This window comes from Papaver somniferum, unplaced genomic scaffold, assembly GCF_003573695.1.
Source record: "Papaver somniferum cultivar HN1 unplaced genomic scaffold, ASM357369v1 unplaced-scaffold_152, whole genome shotgun sequence".
In the NCBI taxonomy this organism is placed as follows: domain Eukaryota; kingdom Viridiplantae; phylum Streptophyta; class Magnoliopsida; order Ranunculales; family Papaveraceae; genus Papaver; species Papaver somniferum.
In genome coordinates, this window is record NW_020624598.1 from 538,973 (window position 1) to 548,932 (window position 9,960).

Sequence of the window (9,960 nt, forward strand, 5' to 3'; positions counted from 1 at the left end):
TGGCAATCAATAGTGACCGCAAATTCGTAGTGCTCTTACTAAACTGAGAAAAAAGTGATGCTATAATGTATTTGTGCAGAAGGGTGTCCTTTGTGACTAAACCACTCTACTCTGGACCTCTACACCGTCAAAATCAAATTTGAGTACCCCAAATGATATGCTACAACCTAACACGAGACAGATTGAAAAGATTCTTGCAAATGGGAAACTCTGCCAATACACATTGGTTCGAATTCTGAAAACGACCTAGTAACACTAGCTGCTTACTGTTTGAACTGAAGGGCAAGCATGGGTTAGTTCTCGACAGTTACAACTTAAGTATCAAAATTGGTCGCTGAATAACGCCGACTAAAAAAACCAAAACAAATTTAAATACACGTATTGAAACTTAACAAACTTTGTTGTGATACACGTATTTTACAAAGTAAATTCAGAACTAAAACAACAATACCAAAGAACAAAAACAAGGGATTAATTCTAAAACTTCACAGACAATTTGTCTTTAGATCTGCCACCATTACCTTCACTAGCTAGATCCCCCTGCTTATAAACCATTGCAAAACTATCACAACAACACACCCACAAGTCGGAGCTCATACACTTACACATTCATCATTCCAGCCACTTGAATATCTAACCATCTTTACATACTCTCTTTCTGCAGTACTGTCTCTGTTAAAGAACATGAAGAGCGGAAAAGGCTTATCCCAACTAGGACAGTAGTCTAGAGAAGAAGTGAAAATCTATCAAGATTCAGATGTGTTTCCAAACCGTTCTTCAGAAGTGCACCTATGTATAACAATATTTTGGGTGTGTAAAATCTAAGGATGATTCAGTAGAGATTCCCACATAAACCCAAAATTCAATAATTCATCGTAACTTATTTCTTCTTATTCTTTCTATTTTTTTGGAAGATGATGGAGATCAGAGAGAGGTGTTGAAACGGCGGAGTTGAGTTCTGTTGAGTAGTAGTGTTTGCCATAGAAAAAAACAAAGATCATCTCAATATTTATATGGTAAACCAAGCCTAAGCCTGTGAGCAGTAGAGCTTCGGCGAACCACCTTGTCCAACCCTAAGCCCATTTGGTATTTTGTTACCCCTTGTAATCCAACTGGTGTTGGCGATCGTAGTACCAAGAAATTTGAGCATTTTGGTGTGACGACCATTCCATCATCTGCAATTTAGCACTATCTAAAGAAACGTGACTCATGATGTACTGCTGAGTCGCACTAGTCATATGCGGTTAAGTGCAGCGATTTTAAAATAAAATAAAACTAAGGAAGAGTTTAAGTGACTTTTATGGATACCAGAAGAATATAGATGGATTAAGAAGATGGAAAAGATGCTCCGAGTTTGGTTGTCGAATCTCAAAATGCTCTCGAAGATCTGGAAATAAATATTACTGAGTCACTGAATTTTTCTTTTGATCTCCTCCAAATTTACAGCAGCCATCGCAGTACAGCTCCCCCAAGCTAATTCTAAATCTGTTCTTCCGTCAGTTGGGATAAGAAACCAGATCCTTCTATAAGGATAAACCGACTTCTTTGGACTTAATTATGAGAGGAGAAATCATTGTGTTATACTTGAAGGCTCCCAAACAAACTCAAAATTCAACAATTCATAATTCATTCTTCTTCGATTTCTTTCTATTAGTTGTTGGATCAGAGATATCCGGAAGAGGCAGAATTTGAATACAGGATTTAGATCTAGTGTTTGCCCTAACAAATGAAAGAAACAGATACACACCAAACCCTAAGCCAGCCCTTATGTGTAAAGCTTTGGCAAACCACCTTGTTCATCTTGAGCCCATGCCCTGGTGCCCACTAGGTATTATATTAGTCCCGAGTCCAACCGATGTTTGGTGATCGTAGTACAGAGAAATTATTACGAAGACTTTGACTAACTTGGGTGCAGTTGACGACTCAACGGGAAATGGTCAGTCGACACAGTCCAGACCTAACAAGTTATCAAAGTTAAACGCAAACATACATACAAGTCGAGACTAATCAGCTGTAGATCATTGATCATGTAATTTTTATGGTAACTTAGTAGATTTCTGATTTTTATCGTAAACCCTAACCCTGTCTTTGTGTGTGGAGCTCTGGGCCTTTGTCGAACAACCTTATCCTTGAGCCCGTTTGGAGCATGTCAAAGTGAGGGATAGCAACAACAAAAAAATGTCGTAGGCAACAGATAACTTCATGCTGTACTGCATTGTTGCGATAATGAAGAGTTTTGACTCTAAATCAAAGTGCTCATCTATCCCTACTGTACTTATTCCCATTGCAAAAATAAAGTAATAAATATGTACGAGAACACCACCGAGTACTTAACCAATATTCATCGATGTGAGATCAAGTTTAAGCCTAAAAACCTCAAAGCTGATTTTTGAGCCAAATGAGCAGCGGGGTATTTTGCTTGTACTTGTTAGACATGGAAAATACATGCAAGTGACGAGTAGTAAGCAAAACAAATCGAGGTAACTATTTCAGAGAAATTACTAAAAAGTGGCTGACACCCGTAGCTTGTTCTGTTGCCTTAACCATATTTCCATTGTTAGGGAGGTTAAACACTTAACAACATCTTTCGGTGCAGCTGCTTTTAATGCTTAACAAACCGAAAGGTGAAGCTGAAATAAGTTGCTCGTTTGGTATTCAGGAAAACAAATTTTGATCACATGTGTACTCCGGAATTCTTCGAGCAGTTTGTAAATTCCAAATACTGCTGACCCAGATATGGGATGAAGAAAATATGTACTTGGGCGGTGAGAGTTCTCTGTCGAGATAGAGTAATGCTGCATAAACATAAAATTGAAAGATACTTAGTGGAGTACGGACGACATATAACAAAAACTTGGAATAGAAACTTACCTCAAGACTGTAGGTATGGGTGGTAGTTTCAAACAGGATCAAACAATATTTGAGCAAGACCAAGTCACAGAGAAATTTACAATAAACTATAATGCAATTGTAGAATATGTGTTCAAAAGAAAGTATGTGTAAGGTGTCAGTAAATATCTCTTCATGCAAAGACATAAGCACCTGAAGAACCAAACTGAAAAGTGATCAACATTCAATAGATAACAAGTATGATAACAAATTTGGATCAGAGTAATCTTTTATTCTGCAGGTCTACAATTAAGGTAAATGTAGTTGCGCATGCGCATCTTTAGGATGATTACCTTTCAAACAAAACAATTGAATTCTTGAAATTCTCAATGAACTTTGACGCCGACTAGTAAGAAGAACACAAACAACAGCTGACTAGGGGATCCAAAATTACAATTTAATTACATAGATGCACTTAGAATCTCAAACACCAGTTACGTCATCTCCCTTCGGTCTTCTCCACCAGATTCTTAACTTCAAAATTCGCTTCAAGAGGCAGTGATGCAGCATTATAATCCTCCAACAGTATGATCAACTCGAATATCCCTTGTGAGGCAGTGATCAGGTAATTACGATACTTGTAGATTCCACAAGCACCTTTGGAAAGGATATATCTGAACAAGGTAAGTTTCATTCTTTGGGCTAATTTTCATGATTCTCTTCCGACTAGAAACATGTTAGCACATCGCGGCATGGGCATTGAAAGTGACTTATGTGTTCTTTGCAATGACGAAAATGAGACGTCTGATCATATGTTTATGCACTGTTTTTACTCCTTTGAGATTTGGGATTATAATGTGCTGCTTGAAAGAGGTAAAGAGGTGTAGAAAATTATCCATTATGCTATTTGTTGGTCTTTGTGGAAGGAGAGAAATGGGAGAGTTTTTGGTGGTAAGAAAAGCACAATTGGAAAGATCTTATGTGTGAGAGTTTTTGGTGATCTTATAAAACAGAGTGTAGTTTTATGGTCTTGTGACACCAATACTTTCAAAATCGTTACCCCTAGTCTCATTTAGAGCAATTGGGAAGATCTTATGTTTGAGTGATTTCCTTCGTAGTTTGTAAAGGATTTTTCTTTTTAATATAACCTTTTCTTCGAAAAATAAATAAATCGAATATCCCTTGTTCTCCCCAACAAACTCAGGATGAAACCATTTCATTCGATTTAAATGTGAGAGGAGAAATCATTATGCTAAATCAAGGATGATTGCTTGCTTGTATCTCCATCCACCCATGAAACATGCAATGGTTCCCACACAAACTCCGAAATCAACAATTCATAACTCATTCTTCTTTTATTTCTTACAGTTTGTTTGATAATGGAGATCAGAGAAAGAGATACGGATGTTGGATGATGGAGATGAGATTTAGTACAGAGAGAGATGTGGAAACGGCGCTGTTGAATTCAAGATCAAGTAGTCTGGAATCTTTAGATCGAGTAGTTTGCCCTAAAATGAACGAAAGAAAGGTAATCCTATGGCTGAGAAAAAAAAAAAAAAAAAAAAAAGGTTATGTTATGAATATATAGTAGTAAAAAAACCCTAAACCTGTGACTCCACATCAGTTATTACTAGAGCACGTGGCCTTAGGGCAAACCTTGTCAATTTTAAACCCGTTTGGTGTTTTTTTCAGCGAGGGCCGCGAAACGGTCGAACTAGATGCAGCAGACACTGTCTGGCATGTGACGAAGCAAATTGCATATAGATGTAATTAGTTATAGAGTCCAATTTCAAGTAAATTTTTGGATTTCCTAATTATGTTAGATATATATACCTTCTCACTTCAGATTTCTTCGTACGAGGTAACAATTCTCTGCTCTACCTATATAATGTCTTTTGAACAGGGTTCGAGCTAAGTTGAAAGGGGCCATAGGGCTCATCTGTTCTCAGCATATATTTCGAAGAAGAAAAAACAGCAAAACAATCTACGACCTGAAAACACAAACATTTTTGTTTTTGCAGGCAAACTGTACCTAGATTTCACTTCTGTTCTGAAATGGCGCCTAGATTTTCTTTAAAAAGTTTTAAGGGATACGAAACGCCTAGATTTTCTTTAAAAAGTTTTAAGGGATACCAAACGTGTGGAAATGACCCCATAGTTGTGAAAATGCCTGAACGTTACGAGAAAGATTAAAATGCCCCAAAATGATATCAAAATGTCCCAATCCATTACGTTTACCTATAATAATCAAAATGGGGCATTTTGAGAGATTTTGACTGCTCAACTGTTTTATGAATGGTCTCTTTTGCCCTTCAACAGAATCTATGGTTTCAGGATTTAGGGTTCAGAGCTTAGGATTCAGGATTTGGGGTTCATGATTTAGGGTTCAGATGGTGGCGTTGGTGGTGGTGGTGGCGGTGGTTGTGGCAGTGGTGGCGGTGGTGGTGGTGGTGGTGGCAGCGGTGGTGATAGTGGTGGCGGTGGTGGTGTTGGTGGTGATAATGGCGGTGGCGGTGGTGGCGATAGTGGTGGTGGTGGAGGAGGAGGCGTTAGCGGTGGTGTTGGTGGTGGTTGTTCAAGTGGTGGTGGTGGTGGGGATGACGGTGGTAGTGGTGGCGGTGGTGGTGGTGGTGGTTGGTGATTGTTCGTTTTGGTAGTGGAGACCGTCCAAAACAGTCACCCTTATGTCATGTTATTTGTTAAAAGGGTATAGATGTCATCTTTTCACACGTGCGGACGACATGTTTCTGAATTTGACCACTTAACCATGTGTAACGATAACTTTAACAGATTGGGCATATCGATATCATTTTGGAGCATTTTAATCTTTCGCTTAACGCCCAGAGCATTTTCACAACTATGGAGTCCATTTTGGGGCATTTCGCTACTTAATCCTATCTGATATTAAGCCTTCATAACAAGAGAATGATAGTCCATAATTTATGCCGCCAAAATTTGATGATAACAAATGGTAAGCTCCAAACAATTCAAGACAGATTGAGATTGTTAAATTATTGCATCAGATTTGAGCTATATGCATGCGTAGCTTACACACGCACTTCCGATTAGATGCTCCTACTCCAAATACGAATATGATTCTCAAACAGCCTCTGCCAATAAAAGTTCAAATAGATATGAATAAGTTAAAATGCATTAGACCACCCAAGACAACTTGCCCAGGAACTACAGACCGGGACTACAGATATTGTTTTCAATTTCCCAGTGCCTGGAGACTCTGAATTGGTGCTGCTATGATCAATAAATTGTCAGTTATGCAAACAGTTGGATATCTTTGACTAACCACATCTCAACGCAGTCCAATTTTATGTTATTATGTCGTGTAGGTTGGGAAGTTGCGGATAATGCATTAGTGAGCATTCATAACATCAGGGGGAAGTATTGCGGGAGTTGTGGGACAATGCTGAAAAGAAGTCGGAGCAAGTGGTTGGCAAGCCATTAATCATTATCGAAAACAATTAGAATACCATACCACCATTATCATATGGGTGATGCACAAACTACATTAATTAACGAGGGATTTACTGTTTAGTCCAGAAAATTCGACCCGGATTACTGGCTAGTCCAGTGCCAAAAAATATTTACTCCTTAGTCCAAAAAAGTTTTGAAAAGATTAAAATTACTGTACTAACTCTATTATATAACATTACGTATAATAACACATATGTTACTACATATTACATATGTAGTATACTAGTTACTACTAGTAGTAATTAGTAGTAACTAGTATGTAGTAATAACATTATGTAGTATGTAATATACTAGTAGTAACTAGTATGTAGTATGTAGTAATAACATTATGTAGTATGTAATGTACTAGTAGTAACTAGTATGTAGTATGTATTAATAACATATGTAGTATACTAGTAGTAATATGTTATGCATTGATACTACATGTCAATATGTAGTCTGTTATGTGATATGTAGTATGTTTGATATGTAATATGTATGTACTGATACTACATATTGATATGTAGTATGTTATATATTGATACTACATATGTTATGTATTGATACTACATATCAAAAAAATTGTTATGTATTGATACTACATATTTTACTACTAGTACTAGTTACTACTAGTTTACTAGTATAGTATATTATAGTAGTATACTAGTTTAGTATAGTAAAGTAGTTACATAATTTACTAGTAACAATAAGATATTTTTGTTACTACTAGTACAGTACATATTAATATGCAGTATCACCGTATTGATACTACTAGTATGTAGTAACATAGTACTAGTAACATTTACATGTGTTGATACTAATTAGACCTGGAAGGGTGTTTTAGGAATTTATACACTTTATAGTCTCCACGAAGTTTTTGGACTAGAGTGTAAATCTTTTCCACGGGTGGACTAGCCATTAACTGGGTCTGCTAGAACTGGACTAGCCAGTAATTCCTACCAACCCCAACATATAACATTATGTATGTTACTACATATGTTACTAGTAGTATGTTACTACATATTAGTAGTATGTTACTACTAGTATGTATTGATACTACATATCAATATGTAGTATCCATATGTTATGACTACATATAAATAAATATTATTATGTTATATATTGATACTACATATCAATATGTAGTGTCAACATATTGATAGTATGTTATGTACTGCATATAAATAAATATTGTTATGTTATGTTATATATTGATACTACATATCAATATGTAGTATCAATATGTTATGTACTACATATCAATACTGTTATGTTATGTATTGATACTACATATTAATATTGTTATGTTATACTACATATGTTACTACTAGTAAAGTACTAGTTACTACTAGTATATTAGTATACTAGTTACTACTAGTTACTACATATTGATACTACATATTACTACTAGTTACTACATACTAGTTACTACATATTGATACTACATATTACTACTAGTTACTACTAGTAGTATACTAGTATACTACATATTACTACTAGTTACTACATATTACTACTAGTTACTACATACTAGTTACTACATATTACTACTAGTATACTAGTTTACTTTACTAGTATACTAGTAAAGTAGTTACCTAATTTACTAGTAACATATTTTTGTTACTACTAGTATAGTACATATTAATATGTAGTAACACCATATTGTTACTTCTAGTATGTAGTAATATACTACTAGTAGTATACTGGTATACTAGTTACTACATATTACTACTAGTTACTACATATTACTACTAGTTACTACATACAAGTTACTACATATTGATACTACATATTACTACTAGTTACTACTAGTATACTAGTAAAGTAGTTACCTAATTTACTAGTAACATATTTTTGTTACTACTAGTATAGTACATATTAATATGTAGTAACATCATATTGTTACTTTTAGTATGTAGTAACATACTACTAGTAACATTTACATGTGTTGATACTAATTAGATCTGGAAGGGTGTTTTAGGCATTTAGAAAACACACTTTATAATCTCCACAAAGTTTTTGAACTAGCGAGTAAATAATCTAGTCCAAAAACATGTTTTTGGACTAGGGAGTAAATGTTTTCACGGGTGGACTAGTCATTAACTGGGTCATGAAAAACTGGATTAAACAGTAATTCCTACTACATTGATTCCAATAAACATCACTATTCCCACTAAGAAGGAACAAGTTTTCTCTACATATGCAGACAACCAACCTGGAGTCTTAATTCAAGTGTACGAAGGCGAGAGGGAAAGAACCAAGGATAACAACCTGCTTGGTAAATTTGAGTTGTCTGGAATTCTACCTGCGCCTCGTGGTGTCCCTCAGATCACTGTTTGCTTCGATATTGATGCAAATGGTATTCTGAATATGTCTGTGGAGGATAAAACTACAGGGAAGAAGAACAAAATCACAATCACTAATGATAAAGGAATGTTGGCGAAGGAGGAAATCGAGAAGATGGTGCAAGAGGAAGAAAAGTACAAGGCAGAGGATGAGCATCACAAGCAGAAAGTTGAGTCTAAGAATGCTTTGGAGAACTATGCTTACAACGTGAGGAATACTATCAAGGATGAGAAGATTGCTGGGAAGTTAGCACCAGCTGACAAGAAGAAGATTCAGGATGCAATTGAAGCTGCTATCCAGTGGCTTGACACCAACCAGCATGCAGAGGCGGATGAATTTGATGACAAGATGAAAGAGATGGAGAGTCTTTGCAACCCAATTATTGCTAAAATGTATCAAGGTGGTGTTGGACCTGACGTGGGTGGTGCTGGTGGCATGGATGAGGATGGTACTTCAATGGGAGCTGGAGGTAGTGCAGGGCCTAAGATTGAGGAAGTTTATTAAGTGGAAGAACTTAGAGGAAGATATGACTGCTTGGGGCCTGAAGTTGGAGGGGATGTGTTTTGTTAGTTTACCTTTTTAAGTTTTATAGAAATGTTTCAGTTTTAGTTTTATTTTTTCTTGATAATATGAATCAAGAAAACTGTAAGAACATTCAAGCCGTTCTACAAAAGGAAATTTACTTTCTGCTTTTTGCGAACCTCTTCTGCATAACTTCTTTTATAGCATCGAAGTATGCACGTTTCAAGATCGATATGTCGAAAGCATACTCATGCATTATTGTTTAGAATAAAGTGGGTCTTGTAATTCATTCTCTTGTGGATACTTAGGGGATTGATCTAGTCGAAATACTATTGCCATGTTAATTTAGAGGTGATGGTAATTATTTGAATATTAGAAGAAGCACACGACGCGGGACACAAACTGCAGCATTCACCTCAAAGAAAAAAGAAAGAAAAAGTGGTTCACGAGAATGCAGAGAAGAACCACAATATAGAAAAAGCAAGAACACGGCACAAGTTGCACAAAATATGGGATATCTCCTAAACCTTTCAAGAACATGACAACGTGAAAAGACTACATAGTCATCTATGACTATATATAACAGCAAGGTCTACGCCACCTAAATTCCTTGCATTGAACTCAATGCTTAGAATTTATCTTTGTTATATTCTTCTCTTGGACCTCTCTCCCAATGCTTCGAGCGAAACAAGGTTGTTTAAGTGCGGAATTGCTATACCCAAAAGCATCCAGTCGTCACCCCAAAGTTTGGTTAAATTTGTAGTCTATGGATCATAATAAAAGAGAAATCCGCTT

The 9,960-nt window shown here is 36.1% G+C and overlaps 1 protein-coding gene across 1 annotated transcript; it reads left to right on the plus strand.

The window, feature by feature from the left end:
• Positions 1-3,563: 3,563 nt before the first annotated feature.
• On the plus strand, positions 3,564-9,147 carry LOC113336293 (probable mediator of RNA polymerase II transcription subunit 37c). The gene is made up of 2 exons (XM_026582242.1): positions 3,564-3,702; positions 8,429-9,147. The coding sequence occupies exons 1-2, from the start codon at positions 3,564-3,566 to the stop codon at positions 9,145-9,147; spliced, it is 858 nt and encodes a 285-aa protein (XP_026438027.1).
• Positions 9,148-9,960: the final 813 nt, after the last annotated feature.

Excerpts from the sequence above, each read along its gene's own strand:
- LOC113336293 (XM_026582242.1), top strand. The coding sequence starts at position 3,564 with ATGTTAGCACATCGCGGCATGGGCATTGAAAGTGACTTATGTGTTCTT. Across the intron at positions 3,703-8,428 it reads TAATGTGCTGCTTGAAAGAG|TAATTCCTACTACATTGATT; the intron begins GTAAAGAGGTGT and ends TGGATTAAACAG.